Source organism: Capricornis sumatraensis, chromosome 8, assembly GCF_032405125.1.
Source record: "Capricornis sumatraensis isolate serow.1 chromosome 8, serow.2, whole genome shotgun sequence".
NCBI classification, from domain to species: Eukaryota; Metazoa; Chordata; class Mammalia; order Artiodactyla; family Bovidae; genus Capricornis; species Capricornis sumatraensis.
The window spans coordinates 84821513-84841331 of NC_091076.1; the positions used below are offsets into that span (position 1 = coordinate 84821513).

Here is a 19819-nt window from a genome sequence, read left to right on the forward strand (position 1 = left end):
GAACCCCTGCCAGCTCTTGCTGGGTGGCTTCAGAGGGTCTATGCAGGGGCTCCAGGCCCTCAGCACCAGGGTTAGGGTTAGGGACCAGCCATTCCCTCCCCACCCCTGCTCAGAGCTGCAGGCAGGGTGTCCTGTGATGTGAGAAATAGGGTCAAACGCAGTTAACCCAATGCCTCCAGGGCCCTGCCTGGGTGGATTCCAGGGACAGAGGGGACGAGAAAAGCTCACAGGCCACTGTAGCCTGCTGTTGCTCAACTCCCAGTTTTCAAGAAAAGCCAGGGATGCAGCCTTCAGTGAAATGTACACTTGACAATGAACTCAGAATCAGAACCCGCGTGTACTTGGACGTGGTGTCAGTTGATGCCTCACTCTTCCTGTAAGCCCCAGCCCTCACTGAGTTCCTGAGGCTCTTCCCTGGCCGGTGTACCCCCAGAGCAGCTCAGAGAGGGCTTCAAATGACTTGTCCAGTACCCAGCAGAAGCCAAACTGGCATGAGAACATAGGGTCATTCAAGACCAGAACCAGCCATGCCAATGGCCATCTGGTTCCATTATGACCAGACGGGGAGCTGGGAGGAACTCAGTGCTCTCCCTGCAGGCTCTCTGCTGCCTCGGCCACAAGCTGGGCAGGTCCCAGCTCAGCTACTGCAGAATGAAGCACGAACGGGCAGGCCAGGGGCAGGGGGCTACAGGAGTGGGGAGGGGTCTGCGTAGCCCGTGAGGCACTGCCCAGGGCCAGCAGCCCTGGCAGCTCCCGAGCTTGCCCTGCCACCCGCCCCTGAGTTCCGGCATCAAGGACATGGCTCGGCCCTGCCTGCGCTGGACACCTGCCCCAAAGGGCTCTGAACCCACAGAAGATTCCCCTGTGCCTCTCAGACACCCGTGCAGCGGCAAGGAGCAGAGACGAGGCCCGCCTCTCAGGTGGGACCCGGCCGGACGCCGGCTCTGGGCGGGGCGGCGCAGGCGGGGCGCCGGGTCGGTTGGGCGGCGCACGTGACACAGCCGCCGGGAGCCGGGCGTTGACGCCACGTCACCCCACCCGGGGCCCCGCGCCCATTGGCTGCGCCTCGGGCCGGGGCGGGGCCCGGCCGGCCGGCCGGCCACTCAGCGGCTCCCGGCGCGCGTCCCCTCCGCCTCGCTCTGCTCACCTGTGAAATGGGATGCCGTCCTCCGGGAAGAAAAGGGTTAACGCCGAGGCGCGCAGCTCTGGCGCCCGGTGCGGGTGCGGCGCGGCAGCAGAGTCCCCGGGAAGGCCAGGGGAGGGGCGCTCAGAGGACCATGTTCCCCGAAGAGCCGCAGCCCCACCCGGCTTTCCCCACCCTCCCCTGGACGCCTGCCCTGCCCAGCTGGTCTCAGGCTGCCCAGTGAAGCAGTGATCTTTGGTGGCAGATTACGCCCCGCTCCCACGACTGGGCCCTACAGGGGGCTTCAGCCAGCCTTCACTTCAGCTGGCTGCGGGTCTCCATTGGGCGCTGCTTCATCACCCTCTCTCCTGAACTGCTGCAGTTACACGTGCATATTGACTGAGCTTGGTCTTTACATATGCGGTACAGGCGGCTACAAGACAAGCAGGCACGTCTTGTCTTGACCTTGACTCCAACAGACTCTTCAGGGTTACAGCAGGAAGACGTGTTCTCATTTTACGGACACCAGAAAGGTGAAGTAAGATGTTCCAAGTACACAGCAAGCAGGTGAAAACCCAGACCTGTTTCCTGACTCAGAAACTGGTCTTCAGGCTTCACACAGCACCCTCTCCCCTCCCTGGGAAGGGCTGTTGGAAATTTCAGGGAAATCCCTAGATTCCCAAGGCCCTCTGGGTGCTTGGCTCCTACTTGGGGGGTGGGGCCTGTGCATCAGGATGCAGGGGGCTGTTCCCCCACAGAAGTTCATCTGGAGGGCCAGGCCCCAAGGGTCCCTGGGCAGGACCACTTGGGAAACAGATGTGGTTTGGAGGTCCCCCGGGACCTGGCCATCTCTGTTCTGGGTAATTTTCCACCACAGCCACTTCCGGGAGGGGAACAAAGAACCCTGCGTGTCCAGTCTGAGCCCCAGGGACTTGGGCCTCCAAGGCCTCTCTTGGCCTGGGCAACACCCCCCTTCCAAAGTGCACCATAAATGTCACTTTGTCAGAGGGTGTGGTCAGACAGGCTATATCTGGAATCTGAGCAAAGCAGTACTCAGGATGGCTGGATTCACTGAGGAGTCGGGGTGGAGGTGGGGGTCCAGACCTCTGATAAGGCTCCTTGGCTGCCCCCTACCAAGGGTGCTTCTGCTCACTGCTTCCACACTTCCAGCACCTGCATATTAGTATCTCAGTCCACCTCATTAGGACCCTCCCTTGGCACCTAGCTCTGCCCCCAACCCACAGGACCCAGCGTCCTGGTCCAGCCCTCTCCCCAGCCTAGCTGTCTCCTCTGACCTGCCCGACCCTGTCCTGATCCAGGGCAAGGGGTCCCAGGCCCAAAGCACAGACTGCCCCTACCTCATCCCAGCTGCTCTGGGGACGGGGTCCAGTCCTGGTACAGTTCCAGGTGGCTGAGTGAGCTTGTGCTGGTGGGATCCTAAACTCTGGGTGCAGAGGCCAGCCCACCTTCAGCAGCCAGACTGGGCCCACTAACCCCCAGCCCTTCTGTTAGTCCCACAGCTGGATCTGGGAGGAAACCAGAGAAAGTCAGAGTGGGAAATTCTAGCCTCTTCCAGGCTCTTCAGAAGATCTAAAGAAGGAGGGGCAGGCTCATCTCACAGGCCCAGCCGGCCACCGTTACTAACGTCCCAGTCAGCCTATGCGGAGACACCATCAAGCCCCGTTACAGCTGATGAAACTGAGGAACAGTGTGGTGAGGTAACTGGCCAGAGGGCACACAGCAGGTCTTGGACTAGTCTGTCTTCTAAAGGCCCAAATCTCGGAATGAGGTTTGTCGGGTCACTTCCTGCCCCAAGTTCAGCGACATCTGGGACGGACCCAACCCGGGGCTTCTGCTCAGCCCCCTTGCTCAGGGCGGGAGAAGCCGGGGCCTGCGGGAGCCCCGCAGCAGTCCGCGCGGGGATGGAACGGCCAGGGGACGGGTGCGCAGGCCAGACCGGAGCCGGCTGACGCTCCTCAGGTTGGGCGGGACCGTCCACCCGGGGGCGGGGCTCCTGCAAGTCTCCGCCCCGCCCCGCCTGCCCGGCAGAACCGCCGCCGGGAACCCAGTTTCCGAGGAACTTTTCGCGGGCGCTGGGCACCACCGAGTTCCGGGCGGGACGCGAACGCGCGGAGCTGCTGCGGCGGGCCCGACGGACCTCCGAGAGGAGGTGACTGCGCCATGGACGAGCCACCCTTCAACGAAGCGGCCTTGGAGCTGGCGCTGGCCGAGCCGTGCGAGCTGGACGCGGCGCTGCTGACCGACATAGAAGGTGGGTCAGGGCCACTGGGCTCCGCGCGCGGGCGACGCCGGGCGCGGGGCGCGGAGGGGGTCAGGGGCGCGGCCCGCGCCTCTGTGCGGAGCTCTCCGTGTCTCTGCGCCGAGGGCTGCGGGCCTCGCGGTTCAGTCCCCGCGGAGCTGCCCGTGCCCACCGGGTCCTGTAGGAGGCTCGGCGCTGAGCACGTGCGCCTCTGGGCGCTTCGGCCCGCACCCCGCGGCCAGCGAGTCCTCAGTCGCGAGGCGGCGTTGGCGAGAGTGGGGCAGCCGGCATCGCCGAGGCCCCGCCCCGCCCCGGCCTTGACGTCAGCGGGAGGTTACTCTCGGTCGTTCCCTCCGGCCCAAGAGTTCAGCTCGGCGCTCGCGTCCTGCGCATGCGCGCCGCGGTCCCGCGGACCCTGACAGACCAGGGCCTGATTCTCCTAGCTGGCTCCCGGTATCGGTTCGGCACACGTTTATCGAGCGTCTACTGAATGCCAGGCCCGGTTCTAGGCACCAGAGGTTCACAGACCTGGGCTCCCCCTTTCCTTGGAAGCACAAACCCACCCTAAGGAAACCCATAAACAGATATTTACACCTTGTGGTGGGGCTGGGGCAGGGCGACTGCTTCGGATAGGGCGGTGGGGTGGGACCTGAGCTCAGCCCTGATAAGGATGTCTTCCCTACAGAGGGCACGGCGAGGAGTTGGAGGGACACAGGTGAGACTGGGCAGGTGGGTGGAAGAGGACTTGGCAGGGAAAGGCGGGAGCAGCAGCGCGGGCTCTCTCACACACCTGGAAACACTGCTCTGGTTGTTCTACAAAGCGGGTGTTGGGGGCGAAGCTGCAGCGGGGCCAGTCAGGAGGCTGTTGCCCACGGTGCACAGAGCACATTCCAGCCTCCACAAGTTGCCTCCGAGGTTCCTATGCAGTTTCAGCCACGTTGGCTACCTTGCACTTGGTTGATGGGGAAAACAGGCCCTGAGCACAGGACCCAAACCTCCCACAGCCTGGATGGACTCATCCATGGAGCCTATGGCCGCCCTAGGGTTAGCAAAATGGACACATCTGAGCCAACCACTCTTTGGTTGGCTCGCTGGGAACCCAGCTCGTAGGGCGCAAGAGTTGCCAGGTCCCCTGGAGGGGAGTTGAGAGGAGGGCCAGGCAGCGTTGACTCGGGGCTGAGAGCTGAGCTGGATCCCAGAGGCAGTGGGATGTTAGGTGACGTCCCAGGTCACACAGCAGAGCGTGGTAGAGCCAGAATTCAAACCCAGGATGGGAGCTCCAGAGGCCACACTCTTAAATGCGGGTCCCCTGTTGTGAGTGTGTGTGTGTGTGTGTGTGTGTGTGTGTGTGTATGACGCCGTAGAGCAGGGGACTCAGGAGGCTGCTCTATATGGAGGTATGCTGGGGGCTTGGGAGTGGGTCGAAATGGGGTCATAGGTCACACGGCCACCTCCCCACCCTAGCCCAGAGCCTTTGACTTATGAGATGGAGGACTGGCATCAAAGAGTCCGCCCATGTCCCTGAGCCCCACCCAGCCTGGGCATGTGGCTCGGCCAGACTCCGTCATGTGACCAGTGTCCTCACTAGGAGCCCCAAGTCCTGTGCTGCAGGCCAGGCCCTGGCTGCACTGCACCACAACTCCGGGTAGATCCGCCTGCTCCCAGCCTCCTTTTCCTGTTTTTGTTTTGGGGTCCCTTGTGGCCATAAGAGAGGGTATGTGGGAGCCGCCTTGCATGAGTGCTGGGATTGTGTTGATGCCGTGGAGGGCCTTACCTCCCGCTGGTTCATACACTGCACTGTGTTGCTTAGTGACGAAGAGGCGATTGGAGGAGGCTGCTGGTCAGGTGGGCCTGGTCAAGGAGTGGCCTGAGCCTCCGGTGCATAGCTGGAAGTCACCTCTGCCTGGGCTTCCCAGTTCATTGTGTCTTTGAAGTCCGGGTGTCTGCCTTCGGTCCAGTCCCTAAATCAACAGGGACCTGGCTTCCTGGGCTCCAGGCCAGCCTGCTAAAAGAGGTACATGGGGGCCAACCTGCCCCCCACCAGGCCACTCCCCACAGTCTCTCATGCCTAGTTCTCTCCCTGGTGCTGCCAAGCATGGGCCTTCCTTAGAAAACAAGCTCAAGATGGCTTACACCCCTGCTCTGGCCACAGCATATACCTGCTCAGCTCCCTAACCACCATGGCTCCCCAGAACCCCAAGATACAGTCCCTTGTCTCAGCATGGTGTTTGAGACCTGTCAGGTGGGCCGGGCCCGCCCTCCCGTGGTGAGTCCTGTCCTCCCTCCAGGTCCTCCCCATGCCCTGGACATACTCGGCCCCCACATGGCACTCCTGCCTTATCCTCACGTCCAGAGGTCCTGAGGGCAGAGCCTGGGAGAGGCCTCTCCCCCTGGACACGGCACCTCTCCATCCCTCTCCTGCCTTGGGTGCCCAGGTGGCAGGAAGCAGAGGCCCTCCCGGTGTGGCCATGAGCTCTCTCCAGGCTGCAGTGGCTGCCCTGGAAAGCTGGGGTGAGGCCATAGGTGGGGTGCCCGTGAGCCCCGGTGAGTTCCAGCCCTCGCACCTGTGAGGGGGATGGGGAGAGCTGCGGGCAGTCCAGGGAGGCGGGTGGGCTGAAAGTTGGGAGCTACCTTCTGCCTGGTAGTCACCTCACTGGATGCAAACATTCTAGATGACCTGCCCAGCCTCAGGTGGGGTCACCACCGGGCAGAGGCCTGGGTCTGGACTTCGCCCAGCTGATAGGGGCAGGCCAGGTGGCAATGACTCCTGGCCAGAGCAAGTGCCTCTGTCCTGTGTCTTGCCAGCCACAGGCCCCATGGATGTGCCCTTTGACCCTGGGACCTACTGGGCATGCATACCTGCACCTGTGAAAGGGGAGGGGAGAGCCTCAGAAATGCCACGGTCATCTCCTCACTGGTATACAGACTGGGGGCGGACATGTCCACTACCCTCACCTGCCCAGCTGAGGTGTGGGGAGCAGCAGGAAGGCCAGGCCTAGTGGAGGTTGCCTCCCAGGCCCAGAACATGTTGCAGTAAATCCATCTCTAGCTGGCAGAGGAGGGCCCAAGCCTAGGATGTGTTTCTGGGTCTCTGGCCATAGTTGATGGTTTGCTGCACAACCACCTCGGGGCAGCCTCAGAGATGCAAAGTAAAGCACCTTCAAGGTTCCATTCACACAGTTGTGAGGACTAAGGAAAGCACCCCAGAGTAGGTAAAAACGATAAAACCCAGTGCTGGTGATGCTCTGATTAAACATGACATATTGCAAGGGAGAGTGTAAGGAGGTTTATTGTTCCAGAGAGCAGCCTGGCAGCTTGGAAGCAGTGTGCTGCCTTTGAACCAACATACACACTTCCGAGGGGGCAGTGCCAGGGCTGAGCCTTGGAGCTTCACACTGCCTCCCCTCTGTGTAGCACTCTGCACGCACATCCTGACCTGGGATGAGTGGTGGCAACAAGTTGGGACAGAGCCAGGCTGGCCTCAGGGCTCACTCCTGCCCCTGGCAGGCGGGGCTGGGGGCTGTGGGGTCGGGGGGTTGGCAGGCCTGGGTGTAGGTCTTAGGTTCTTCTCTTGGCAGTCGGAGGACTGGGGCACATGGCCTCCCTCTGAGCCTTAGTGGCCTTTTCCGGCTAGAGGGCTCATATTCAGGTTCCCCTGGGGCTCTGGCCCCGGGGCCATCCCATTCCAGGAAGAGCAGGCACCCGCCACGTCCCCGGGCAGCCCCACACACACAAAGGCACCCTGTGCCCCCATTGCACACATGATCGGCTGAGGACATGTGAACCTGCCAACCGTGCTTCTCGGGAGGTTCCAGGAGATGCTGGTGGGAGCAGCGGGGCTGGCTGGCAGGGTGCAAGCCCGTTCCCCACTGCTGCCCTGTGCCCTCCCTCACGTAGCCAGAGGTGGAGCGGTGCTGTTGCTTTGTGCTGTCTGCTGCAGACTTCGTGACCTGCTTACAAATCCCTTTTCTGCCCATTCCCTGAGAATTGGTGTTCTTAGCTCAGGCGACAGACAAACGTGGGTTGGAACTCCAGCTTTGGGCTGTCTCCTTGACCCTCTTCCCTCTTGACCCCCTCTTCTGCAGTCTCACCAGCCTCTTCTTTGTCTTGACAGCGCACCAAGCTTGCTCCCACCTCAGAGCCTTTGCACTTGCTGTTCCTAGTGCCTGTGACATCCTTCCTTCCTCCTGGCCCACTCCCTCCTTTCGCCTCTACTCAGATGCCCCCTCCACAGGGAGGCCTGCCCTGACTCCCTCTGTTTCTTCACGATGCTCACCATCTGCACCCCCTTCCTCCACGGATTAGTAGACGGTTGGCCTCCCTCACTGGAACAGAAGCTCCACTGGGAGGTCTTCACTCTCTGTTCCTGCACCCCCAGCACCTGGCACTGGCCTGACATTTAGGAGAGGGCAGTAGATATTGTCAGAGAAACATCTGAGCTTCATGGGCCAGGCCATATGAGGGAGGTGGTGAGCTCCCTGTCCCAGGAGGCATGCAAGAAGAGTTTGGGGTGCAAGGCCTTGTGTCAGCACCTGTGGGTCATAGGCTCCTGTGATAGTCAGAGTTGGGCTCCTGTGGGTGGGCGCTATGGGGGTCCCCCAAGGATATCTGTCATGGCCTCACAGGATAAACAGGTCCTAGAATAAAAGGCCCACATCTGCCTTCAGAGGGAGATTTGAAGGTAGAGCCAGGGAGGGGGGAGAGGGGTTCAGGTTTCCTGTTAGGCCCTGATAGAATCAGGGCAGGAGAGGAAAAGATGAAGCCAGGCTTGGGGAGGGGCAGGTGGGCCCTCTGAGGCTGAGCCCACACCTCTCCTCTCCCCTAGAGTGGGTGCAGGAGCCACGCAGGCCTTGAGTCTTAGGTCACGCGAGTGCTTACTTCACCGGCAGAGAGTCCCCACTGTGGGAGCCCTGTCCAGCCTTTCAGACCCACTGGACTGGAGGGAGCTTCCTTAAACTGTGCACCCTGGTGGGGGTTGGAGGGTGCTCTCTTGCCTCCTAGAATCCCCTGCTCCAAGGCCAGAGGTGAAGGCTCAGAGGAGAGTGACTTGCCTGGGACTACACAGCAAGTAAAGGGTGGAGGGAAGTTCTGGCACCCAGATCTGGCTTTAGGAGAGAGTGAGAGGGGCCCCAGTCAGACTGTGAGTTCGCCACCAGATTGTGCTGCGTCTTCGTTAGATCATGTCCCTGAGGCCATCCCTCCTCTTGGCAGCTGTTCCTGACCCTATCGGCCATGGGCCTCTCCCTTCTACGTCCTTGGTCTGGATGGGACAGAGCCAAGACATGTGAAATGGGAAACAAAGGGGCCGAGAGAGCGTGAGACAGGGAGAGGGATGGTCAGGAGCAGGTAGGCTTGACATTGGGTGGTCCTGGCCCTGCAGAGGCTCAGGTGTGGGTCAGCCCTGGAATTCAGGCCTCAGTGTCTCCCAGTCTCAAGTGAGATAGGAGCCTTGCCAACACCAATGTCTTGATTTGGGGGCGTAAGGGAGGGTGTGAGCACCCACCAGCTGAGGAGGGAGGGGGGTGGAGAATTCAGTTGCCCTTGGCACCCGCTGCAAGGCTATGGAAGGACCCGGACAAAGAAGGGTGGATATGTGGAGAGGAGCTTCCTGGAAAGTGAGAGCCATCGGGGCCAGGGGATCTCTGCCCTCAACACCCTCTGAGGCTGCAGGACACCAAGAAAGGGTTGCGGGTGGGCTTGGCCGCAGTTGAAGGCTGGCCTGAGCCTGGAGTCCGCTTGGCCACAAAAGCTGGAGCTGGCAACCTGGGCTGCTGGCCAGGCTCTGTTCATCTGTGTAGAACTCGAACCTTACACAGAAGGGGAGAGGGCCTGGGTGCCCCTCCAGAGACCCTCAGAGCCTATCACCCCAGGACTTCCTCACCTTCTGTCCCAGGGACTGGGCTGCCTGTTGGCCTCCCCGGACCCTGCAGTGAATAAGTGAGTCAGGTTCACCCTGAGACTGCTGGGGGTGGGGGTGTCACTGACTCCGTCCCAGATCCAGGCCCCTCTTCAAAGGGATGTCTGTGTGGGGCTTCAGCTCGGGCTCAGCTGTTACTGGCCATCACTTCAGGGTATGAGTTCCCTTCCTCAGTTTCCCTGGGAAGTGACTGTTGCCAGGGGTCCGTGCGGTGGGGTGTGGCCCATGCTGGGGCGGCCCAGGAAGGGGAGGTCCCCACACCCACTGCCAGGTGGCCCTTGGTCTCACTTGAGCACTGCACCCAGTAACACCTTTACTTGTCCCCGTCGGAGCCTGAATCGTGCTCGGCCCATTTTCCAAGAGCGAACTGAAGCTGAGCGTGGTCGAGACCGGCTCAGGGTGTCAAGAGAGCAGGAGACTTAGCTGCGGAGCTGGGGCACCCCTAGCCCCTCGTTCCACCGCTCTTCTCTGACTTGACCGCCAGTAACCCCTGCAGACGTCGGCGCCTAGTGGGTTAAGGGCCAGCGTCCGCTAGTAACCCCGGCCCCCTTGCGGCGTGGCGGAGCGCAACCCGAGCCGCGTGCCGCGGGGGTGGGGCGGGGCCGGGGCGGGGCCCCAGGAGGCGGTGGCGCGGCTGCTGATTGGCCGCGCGCGCTCACCCCATGCCCGGCCCGCCGCTACGCGGGGCGGGGCTGGCCAGCGGGGCGGGGCGGGGGCGGGGCCGGCAGCGGGGGCGGGGCCGGCGGTAGCTCTATCGCTCAGCGGCTTTAAAGCGCGCCGGCCCTGCAGGTGAATTCTGTGCTCGGAGACCGGCAGGCCAGCCGCCTGGACGCCCCGAGTGGCGACGGGCCCGGGCCGCGGAACCATGGACTGCACGTTCGAAGGTATTTTTTGGAGGTCTCCACCTCTTTATTATAGAGCTTTCATTTCCTCACCGGGGTTCCATCCACGGTGCCCTGAGGAGAGGTTTGTGCGCACTCCCTGCTCTAAGAGGTGTAGGCTCCCCACCCCAACGTCCGGAGTAAGGGGATAGCTTTCCCACATCTGCTCCACAGGGAGGAGGACCGCTTTTCCTTCTGTCTGCTGGGGCTCCCTTTTGGGGGGCATCTTGGGCTTGACAGTGGGAGCCCTGGGTTCAGCCAGTTTCCTCTCTCAGCCTCAGTTTCTCCAACTATCAAAGAGGTAGGGGGTCCTGCGGGAGAAAGCACTCTATGCACTATGACCTGTGCAGACCTGGAGGGCCTGCCAAATGTTTGTGTTTGAGGACAGGAGGGCTGAGCCTGGCACCCATCCCCACCCCCACCCCATCCTTTGTTGTGCTCTCCTGGCAGCCTAGGTCGTCCCCTGCAGTCACTTTCCTGCCTGGCACCTGTCAGTCGGAGGGACTCAGGTGACCTTGAGGCCCCACTCCGTGCAGCTGTCCTGTCACAAAGTGTTTTGTCTGTCCTGTACAGATGGGGAGACTAAGCCCCAGTGAGAGGCACCAGAAGCCCAGGCTGGGGGTCTGGGGGACACCTGGGGCTCCCAGGGTTTGCTCATGGGTCCTGCAGAGCACTTTGACCCAGTGGATGACTCCTTCAGTGGGTTAGAGGGCCCTGGACTGACCCAGCCAGGCTGCTGGTTGCCAGCTGGGGGAGAGGGCTTGTGGCCAGTTTGGGCTGCTCTGGGCCATGTGTCCAGTCTGTATGAGGAGGAGAGTCAGGACAGACGGCATTGGCTTTCACTGAGGGGAGACGGAAGCCTGAATGGCTGGCCCCGAGCTGCTTGGCTGCAAACAGGGCCTGGGCTTGTGCCCAGAACATTCAGAGACACACTGGTTGACACACATATGGCCAGCGGTTGACTCTGCCCCAAGTCTTGGTTTATTGCACAGAGAAATGGGTTGGCAAAAGCAGCTCTGAACTGAGCGGTCGTGGACCTCTGCTTTGGGGGCCGCTGGCGTTGTCCAGTGTAGCAAGGCTGTTTGATGCACTGGGCAAAGCTCCAGATGTCCCAGGTGTCTGTGAGCGTGGGCTCCTGGGGGTGGCTTTTTTGTTTCTGTGGCGTTGCTCCCACGTGTACACTGTTGGGGGTGGGGTGGGGTGTGAAGACACACGACACCTGACACCTGCTCCACGGCTACTCACAGCTTTTCCTCCTCCCTGCAGACATGCTTCAGCTCATCAACAACCAAGACAGCGACTTCCCGGGCCTGTTTGACCCACCCTACGCTGGGGGTGGAGCAGGGACCACAGATCCTGCCAGTCCCGATGCCAGCTCCCCAGGCAGCCTGTCCCCACCTCCTTCCACGATGAGCTCCTCACTTGAAGGCTTCCTGGGGGCGACCAAGGCGACACCCCGACCCTTGTCCCCTCCCCAGCCTGCACCCACCCCCCTGAAGATGTACCCATCTGTGCCTGCCTTCTCCCCGGGGCCTGGGATCAAGGAGGAGCCAGCGCCCCTGACTATCCTCCAGCCCACCCCACCCCAGCCCCTGCCCGGAGCTCTCCTGCCGCAGAGTGTTGCGGCCACCACCTCACCGCAGTTCAGCTCTGCCCCCATTGTAGGCTACCCCAGCCCTCCGGGAGGCTTCTCCACAGGTAAGGAGGGAGTGTGGAGGTGGGGGTCAGGTGCTCTTGGTAGAGGAGTTTGCAGGCTTTAGCAGTCTGGCCCCTGCTCTGTGGCTGGAGGCGCCTGCTCACCAGCAGTTCTCGGGCTCCTGCGGACGAAGCACTTCCCTTACTGCCCGGGGTCCACACCAGCTACCCTTCCACAGAGTGATTCTTGGCTAGGAGGCTGGCATACTTGCATCAGAGCCCAGGGCAGAGCCATCCAGATAGGAACCCGCAGCCACAGGGGTAGTGACTCATCCCGGGTCACATGGTGATGAGGACCTGGGGGACAGGTTGGAAGTGGGTTGCGACAGCCTGTGTCCTCAGCCCCAGCCTTCATCTCTGCAGGGACCTCTCCGGGGAGCAGCTCGCAGTCACTGGCTGGCCCACCACTGGCTTCCCTGCCAGGGGTCCCGCCTGTCTCCTTGCACAGCCAGGTTCAGAGTGCGGCCCCCCAGCAGCTGTTGACAGCCATAGCCACCCCCACGGTGGCCCCTGGAGCAACTGCTGTGACCTCCCAGATACAGCAGGTCCCGGTGAGGTGGTCTGGCTGGCATCAGGGAGGTGGCGGCCCTGGGCCCAGACCCATAGCCCATGGCTGAGGCCCCTTCTGTCCTTAGGTCCTGCTGCAGCCCCACTTCATCAAGGCAGACTCATTGCTCCTGACGACCATGAAAACAGATGTGGGAGCCCCCTTGAAAGCGGCGGGCATCCGCTCCCTCGGCCCTGGCACTGCTGTGCAGGCAGCGCCCTTGCAGGTAGGGGGCTTGGGCGGGGTGGGGGTGGTGGCTTGGGTGGGGTGGGGAGGGGCAAGGTTTGCTCACATGTCCACCTGCTAACTCTGCCTGGCCCTGCAGACCCTGGTGAGTGGCGGGGCCATCCTGGCCACGGTGCCACTGGTAGTGGACACTGACAAGCTGCCCATCAACCGACTTGCCGGTGGCAAGGCTCCAGGCTCGGCGCAGAGCCGCGGCGAGAAGCGTACAGCCCACAACGCCATCGAGAAACGCTACCGCTCTTCCATCAATGACAAGATTGTTGAGCTCAAGGACCTGGTGGTGGGCACCGAGGCCAAGGTGTGGGCTGAGGCCCTAATAGGGCAGCTCTGGGGAAGGAGGCACCTGGGAGGAGGAGGAGGAGGAGGATGGGGCTGGGCAGACAGTCCTGGGGCCCCAGCCTCCTTGGGCCTGGCAGCTCTGTTCAGCTGAGCTTCAGGGAAGCCCCGGGTGGCACAGGCTCTTCCATGTGCTGGGGATTCAGCAGAGGACAGACAGAGATCCTGCTATTGAGTAGCTGACATTTTAGCATGGTGCGGGGGCACCAACAGACCTGGGTTGGGGTACGCCAGGTGGCATAAGTGCTGTGCTGGAGAGAAGTGAGATGGGGGAAGTTGCAAACCTGAGTTGGGTGGTCAGGGAAGGCCTCACAAAGGTGATGTGATGTGTGAACAGGGGCCTGGAGGAGGTGAGAGGGTGAGGCATAAGGTGGAGTGATGTTGACAGCAGCCAGCCAGGTGCTGTTGTCTGTATCTTACTTAACCGGGCAGCAGGTTCTAGGGGAGGAATGTTCCAGGGAGTAGGAATAGCAGATGCAAATCTCCTGAGGCAATTGTGTTGCAAAGCAGCTCTGCCCTCTTGCTTCAGTGCCCAGCTCTCTGGCCTGACCACTTGTGCCATCTCCCCCCTACCCAACTCCTGCAGTTGAATAAATCTGCCGTCTTGCGCAAAGCCATCGACTACATCCGCTTCCTTCAGCACAGCAACCAGAAGCTCAAGCAGGAGAACCTGAGTCTGCGCACTGCTGTCCATAAAAGCAGTGAGTGCTGGCCCCCTCCACGCCTGGTGTCCCTGGAAGTTCTTGCCCTGCAAAGGCCCTTCACCCTCTCTTTGGCCCTCCCTGGCTCGCAGCTCCCCCAGGTCCTGAGCTCCAATTTGGGGTGAAGTGGGGTGTGGAGCTCACTCCAGTCTGCTCCTCTCTGGCCTACAGAATCACTGAAGGACCTGGTGTCGGCCTGCGGCAGTGGAAGTAGCACAGATGTGCCCATGGAGGGCATGAAGCCCGAGGTGGTGGACACCCTGAGCCCGCCCCCCTCAGACGCTGGTTCGCCCTCCCAGAGCAGCCCCTTGTCCCTTGGCAGCAGGGGCAGTAGCAGCGGTGGAAGTGGCAGTGACTCGGAGCCTGACAGCCCGGTCTTTGAGGACGGCCAGGTGGGGCCTGCAGTGTTGTCCCCTTCTTGTCATCTAGCAACTTCCTCCGAGCCCCAGGACTGGATCAGGCCCCTCACACATCCCACCTCCCCTTTCATAGACAGAAGAAAGACAAGGCTGAGGGGTTCCCACAGTAAGGCAGGGGGCAGAGTTGACCCCTCCTTCCCGGAGCTGTGCTCTCTGGGTCACGCTACCCCGTTCTCACCGCCCTGCCCGCCCTCCCAGGTGAATCCAGAGCCGCTGCCCGCCTCCCACAGCCAGGGCATGCTGGACCGCTCTCGCCTGGCCCTGTGCGCGCTCGTCTTCCTCTGTCTCTCCTGCAACCCCTTGGCCTCCCTGCTGGGTAGCCGGGGTCCTGCTGGCCCCTCCGACACCACCAGCATCAGCCACCGTCCTGGGCGCAGCATGCTGGGTGCTGAGGGCAGAGGTAGGGTGGTAGGAGGGGGGCTCTCGCATACGTGGATCCCATCCTGTGGGCTTGGGGCCCTGGATTTCCTGGGTGCCCAGCCTCTGTGTCCCCAGCTTCTGTCTGCCCCCAGATGGCCCTGGCTGGGCCCCGTGGCTGCTGCCCCCACTGGTCTGGCTGATGAATGGGCTGCTGGTGCTCTTCTCCTTGGCGCTTCTCTTTGTCTATGGAGAACCAGTCACTCGGCCCCACTCGCGCCCTGCCGTGCACTTCTGGAGGCATCGCAAGCAGGCCGACCTGGACCTGGCCAGGGTAAGTGGCCAGACGCTGGGGGATGGGAGCAGGCAAGGCTGGGACTCTTGAGCAGTGCCTGGGAAGGTGCTGGGCATACCGTGGACCTCCCCTGTTCTCCCTACTCCTGTCTACCCCTCCAACTCCTGTGGACCCCTGGGGGCCCGGCTGCTGGGGATGGTGTGGTCCTCACTGGGGGCCCAAGATGGAGGAGTAGCACAGCCCCACGTTTCTTACCTGAAAACCCCTCACCCCCAGGGGGACTTTGCCCAGGCTGCCCAGCAGCTGTGGCTGGCCCTGCGGGCCTTGGGCCGGCCTCTGCCCACCTCCCACCTGGACCTGGCCTGCAGCCTGCTTTGGAGCCTCATCCGCCACCTGCTGCAGCGTCTCTGGGTGGGCCGCTGGCTGGCCGGCTGGGCAGGGGGCCTACGGAGGGACAGGGCCCTACAGGCAGACGCTCGCACCAGCGCCCGTGACGCGGCCCTCGTCTACCACAAGCTGCACCAGCTGCACACCATGGGTATGCGGGTGAGGGCTGGGCCCCTGGGGTCCTGCTGCCTCCACACCACCCTTGGCCTCACGCCCTCTTATCTTCCAGGAAAGTACTCAGGTGGGCACCTCGCTGCTGCCAACCTGGCGCTGAGTGCCCTGAACCTGGCGGAGTGTGCGGGAGATGCTGTGTCCGTGGCCACACTGGCTGAGATCTACGTGGCCGCCGCGCTCAGGGTCAAGGCCAGTCTGCCCCGGGCCTTGCATTTTCTGACAGTGAGTAGATGGTGACCAGTGGGGACTCTGTGGGTGGGTGAGGGCTGCACAGAAAGGCACGTGGTTATGGGGGCGGCTGCGGGCCCTCTGGGGTCTCGGCCAAGGTTCAGTGTGACGGCCCATTCCCTCCTCAACAGCGCTTCTTCCTGAGCAGTGCCCGCCAGGCCTGCCTGGCACAGAGTGGCTCAGTGCCCCTTGCCATGCAGTGGCTCTGCCACCCTGTGGGCCACCGTTTCTTCGTGGATGGCAACTGGGCCCTGTGCAGCGCCCCGAGGGACAGCTTGTACAGCGTGGCTGGGAACCCAGGTGCCTTCTCACCCTGGGCCCTTCTCTGTGCCCACCCCTTTCCCCACAGCTGGCTGCCTCCTCCATCCCCCGTTCCCATTCATCATGCCTATCCCTGGTCAGTGTCTTGTCCCTTGCCTCTCTGCTGTCCCTGCCCACCCTGGCCTGCTGCCCCGCCATCTGGTGTGGCTATGGGGATGTGCAGATGGGGACGCCAGCCTGGCTCTGTCTTAGCTGGGGCTCTTCAGAGGCAAACAGGAAGATAGGGGGCAGGGGGCCAGGGGGCTGATTTGAGAGGTGCCAGACAACATCACCATGCAGTGAGGAGGGTGGGAAAGGGCGTGCATCCCAGGTGGGTTATCCTGTCCATCGGTGGGCGGAGTGTTTATCCACCAGCTTTCACTTGTCTCAGAGCCAGGCCCACCCGTGCCCAGAAAAGATCCCTAGTGCAGGGAGGTGCGTGTGCAAAGGAGGGGTTGGGGCCATTCTCGCCCCTCTACTCACCCACTCTTCTCTATAGTGGATCCCCTGGCCCAGGTGACTCAACTGTTCCGCGAACATCTGTTGGAGCGAGCACTGAATTGCGTGGCCCAGCCCAGCCCCAGCCCTGGATCAGCCGAGGGGGACAAGTGAGTGTCTCCATGCGCCTCAGCAGACCAGAGCCCCCTGCCCAGTGGAGCCTGTGGGTGGCCAGAGCCGGGCCACTGTGGCCTTAGGTGCATTTCAGTTCCTCTCTGGGCCTCAGATTCCTACCAGCCCAGCACGAGGGGACGGAGGCTCTTAGAGGAGCCAGGAGGCCAGGCTGTGCTGTGTGCGGAGGTGAGGACCTCTGCCAGCCATGTTGACCGCCTGTCCTCTCCTGCCACAGGGAGTTCTCAGATGCCCTCGGGTACCTGCAGCTGCTGAACAGCTGTTCGGATATGGCCGGAGCTCCTGCCTGCAGCTTCTCCATCAGCTCCAGCATGGCTGCCACCCCCGGTGAGCCCCCTACCTGTGACGCCCTCAGCCCCAGTGCCAAGCAGCTCAGCCTCGGGGGCAGTGTGGCTGAGTTTCTGCCTCCTGTGCCCCCTTTGCAGGCACAGACCCGGTGGCCAAGTGGTGGGCCTCTCTGACAGCTGTGGTGACCCACTGGCTTCGGCGGGATGAGGAGGCAGCTGAGAGGCTGTACCCACTGGTGGAGCACCTGCCCCGTGCCCTGCAGGAGTCCGAGTGAGCACAGGCTGCATGCTCGTGCCCCACCCCCAACCCTGCCCCCAGCTTTGTTCTATGTCCTTGGGGTCCCGCCATGCTCTTCCCATGAAGCCAGAACCAGGGCAGAGGGAGGTCCAACCATGACACCTCTACCTTGGCCCCAACAGGAAACCCCTGCCCAGGGCGGCTCTGCACTCCTTCAAGGCTGCCCGGGCCATCCTAGGCCGCGGGAAGGCTGAGTCTGGCCCAGCCAGCCTGGTGATGTGTGAGAAGGCCAGTGGGTACCTGCAGGACAGCCTGGCCACCACACCAGCTGACAGCTCCATTGACAAGGTAAGGGCTGGGGCCGGGGGCCTGGCCCGTCTCAGGGGCCTTGGCCTTTCCACTCCCTGGATGGTCCCCCATGGGCTGCAGAAGACTGCAGGGTCAGCCAACAGCACAGGACGGGTGACCAGCTGGCCTTGCCTTCTGGCAAAGGCTTGGGTCCAGGGGAGAGTGGCTGCTCCCTCTGGCCTCAGTGTTGCCCCCCCAGGAGGAGGGTGGGGTGAACATGTGGCAGGGCCCTCCTTGGAGGCTGCCGCGCAGGCCGGTGGGGGCATGGGGGCCTGGAGAGCGGGCGGCCCCGCGGTGCATTGCTGTTGCATTGCATGTGTGAGGCAGGTGCAGTGCCTCGGCAGTGCAGCCCGGAGCCGGCCCCTGGCACCGCGGGCCCCCAGCCTTCTCTCCCACAGCCAGAGGCCCTGACCCCTGCCCTGCCCTGCCCTACCCACCACCCTCAGGCCATGCAGCTGCTCCTGTGTGACCTGCTCCTTGTGGCGCGTACCAGCCTCTGGCAGCAGCAGAAGCTGCCGGCACCCACCCAGGCCTCGCAGGGACCTGGAGGTGGGGCCCAGGCTTCTGCCCTCGAGCTTCGTGGTTTCCAGAGGGACCTGAGTGGCCTGAGGCGTCTGGCACAGAATGTCCGGCCTGCCATGCGGAGGGTGAGTGCCCACGGGGCCCTGACTTGTGATGGGGACAGACATGAGGTGTCTGAAGGGAGTGGTGACCTGAACCTCTCCTGGCCCCTCCTGCCCAGGTATTCCTACATGAAGCCACTGCCCGACTGATGGCAGGGGCCAGCCCAGCGCGGACACACCAGCTTCTGGATCGTAGCCTGAGGAGGAGGGTCGGCCCCTGCAAAGGAGGTGAGAAGGCCGGCTGGCCCAGGTGGGAAGGGTCACGGGCCAGGTGAAAGCTGCAGAGGGAGACCGTAAGACGCACAGGAGCCTCGGGACTTCGAGGTGGCCCCTGATGGGAGCCCTAATCTGAGACTCGGGGGACGACTGTCCTTTGTGGAGCACTCACTCTGTGCTCCAGGGGAAGGAGCGGAAGGGACCAGCTGCATGGCAGCCCGGCAGCCCAAGACCAGAGGTGTGGGGGCGCACAAAGGACCAGGCGGCAGGGGCGGGGCCGGGGTCCGAGCCCCACCCCAGGCGCGGCCCCGCCCCTGACGCACTCCTGTGCGCGTGCGCAGGCGCTGCGGCGGAGCTGGAGTCGCGGCCCACGAGGCGGGAGCAGGCCGAGGCTTTGCTGCTGGCCTCCTGCTACCTGCCGCCTGGCTTCCTGTCGGCGCCCGGGCAGCGCGTGGGCATGCTGGCCGAGGCGGCGCGCACGCTCGAGAAGATTGGTGACCGCCGGCTGCTGCACGACTGTCAGCAGATGCTCATGCGCCTGGGCGGCGGGACCACTGTGACCTCCAGCTAGACTCCTGCCGGCGGGCCTGCCCCAGAGCCTGGTCTCCGTATCAGCGGCCGAGAGCAGCGCCGGAGATCCGGGGCTCACTCCCAGCCCACGGACTGCACGGCCCCTGGGGGGATGGAGACCCTCGGAGACGTCTGCTCTTGACCTACGGGCCTCCCCAGCCCGCTCCCGCACTCGGCGCACGGTGGCCAGGATAGTGCTGGCCCCTGGTGGCCGGCTGGGGGATTGCCGGGGCCTGCCACCGCTGGATGTCACGTGCTCCCAGTGACACCCGCTCCTGGGTGTCATGGGCCCCCAGTCCGCAGCTTTCACCCTCCCTCCAGAGAGAAGAGAGGGGTGCATTTCACCGAGCCGAGGGACCCTACCCCCGGTGCCTCCCTCCCATCTAGGGAGACCTGTGCATAGTGTAGATCGGAGTGCACCAGCCTCTTGGCCTCCAAGGCTCAAGCGTTACTTTGCCTTTTGCAGACTTTATTTTCATAGGTTGAGAAGTTTTGTACAGAGAATAAAAAATGAAATTATTTATAATCTGGGTTTTGCTCCTTTGGGGAGAGGCAAACCAGAGGGGATTCTTTGGGCCTTCTGTCCCCCTAGCACCCAGGCAAAGGCTTCCCGTTCCCACCTGCCTTTCTGTGTTTGGGAAGCCTGGCTTTGTTCCCTCCCGCTGACCTGGGCCCTGGCCCTCTCTCTCATCTCCTGACCCTTAGGACCCTTGTGGTCTCAGCTTTTCCTTCTTGCTTCCCCACCCAGCTTCTGCCTCCTTCAGGTCCCAGAATGACACGTTCTTGGGAATCTGTAGTGACTGGAGGAATTACAACCTGGGTCTTCCTGTGTGTCTGGGTGTGTTGCCTGTCTGACCCCTGTCCCCTCATCTGAGGCCACACAGCTGTGACAGGGCAGCGGGGGCTTCTCTGCCTACTGCTCATTCCTGTCCCAGAGCCCTTCCCTAAAGCCTGGACCCTCTCCCAGCAGAATCTGGTCAGAATCCACGCTGCAGAATTCCAAAACAATCGTTGTATCTTTATTGACTTTTTTTCTGAATG

General features: G+C 62.6%; 1 protein-coding gene across 10 annotated transcripts; it reads left to right on the forward strand.

Moving 5' to 3' along the window:
• The first annotated feature begins 3203 nt into the window (after positions 1 to 3203).
• Positions 3204 to 19796, forward strand: SREBF1 (sterol regulatory element binding transcription factor 1). Of its 10 annotated transcripts, none has more exons than XM_068978319.1 (20): positions 3204 to 3461; positions 10146 to 10184; positions 11448 to 11879; positions 12240 to 12427; positions 12512 to 12649; positions 12749 to 12967; positions 13592 to 13706; positions 13878 to 14098; positions 14324 to 14525; positions 14638 to 14816; positions 15054 to 15315; positions 15394 to 15560; positions 15698 to 15866; positions 16366 to 16474; positions 16714 to 16823; positions 16922 to 17054; positions 17204 to 17369; positions 17816 to 18016; positions 18112 to 18220; positions 18550 to 19796. In XM_068978319.1, exons 1-20 carry the CDS (start codon positions 3305 to 3307, stop codon positions 18777 to 18779), a joined length of 3546 nt encoding a protein of 1181 aa, XP_068834420.1. In that variant the 5' UTR covers positions 3204 to 3304; the 3' UTR covers positions 18780 to 19796. The 10 variants fall into 10 exon arrangements, with proteins under 10 accessions (XP_068834420.1, XP_068834416.1, XP_068834423.1 ...); XM_068978315.1 differs by lacking the exon at positions 10146 to 10184 and adding an exon at position 13363 and having other exon boundaries at positions 3204 to 3395; positions 13620 to 13706; XM_068978322.1 differs by lacking the exon at positions 10146 to 10184 and adding an exon at positions 14210 to 14236 and having other exon boundaries at positions 3204 to 3395; positions 13878 to 14110.
• The last annotated feature ends 23 nt before the right edge of the window (positions 19797 to 19819 follow it).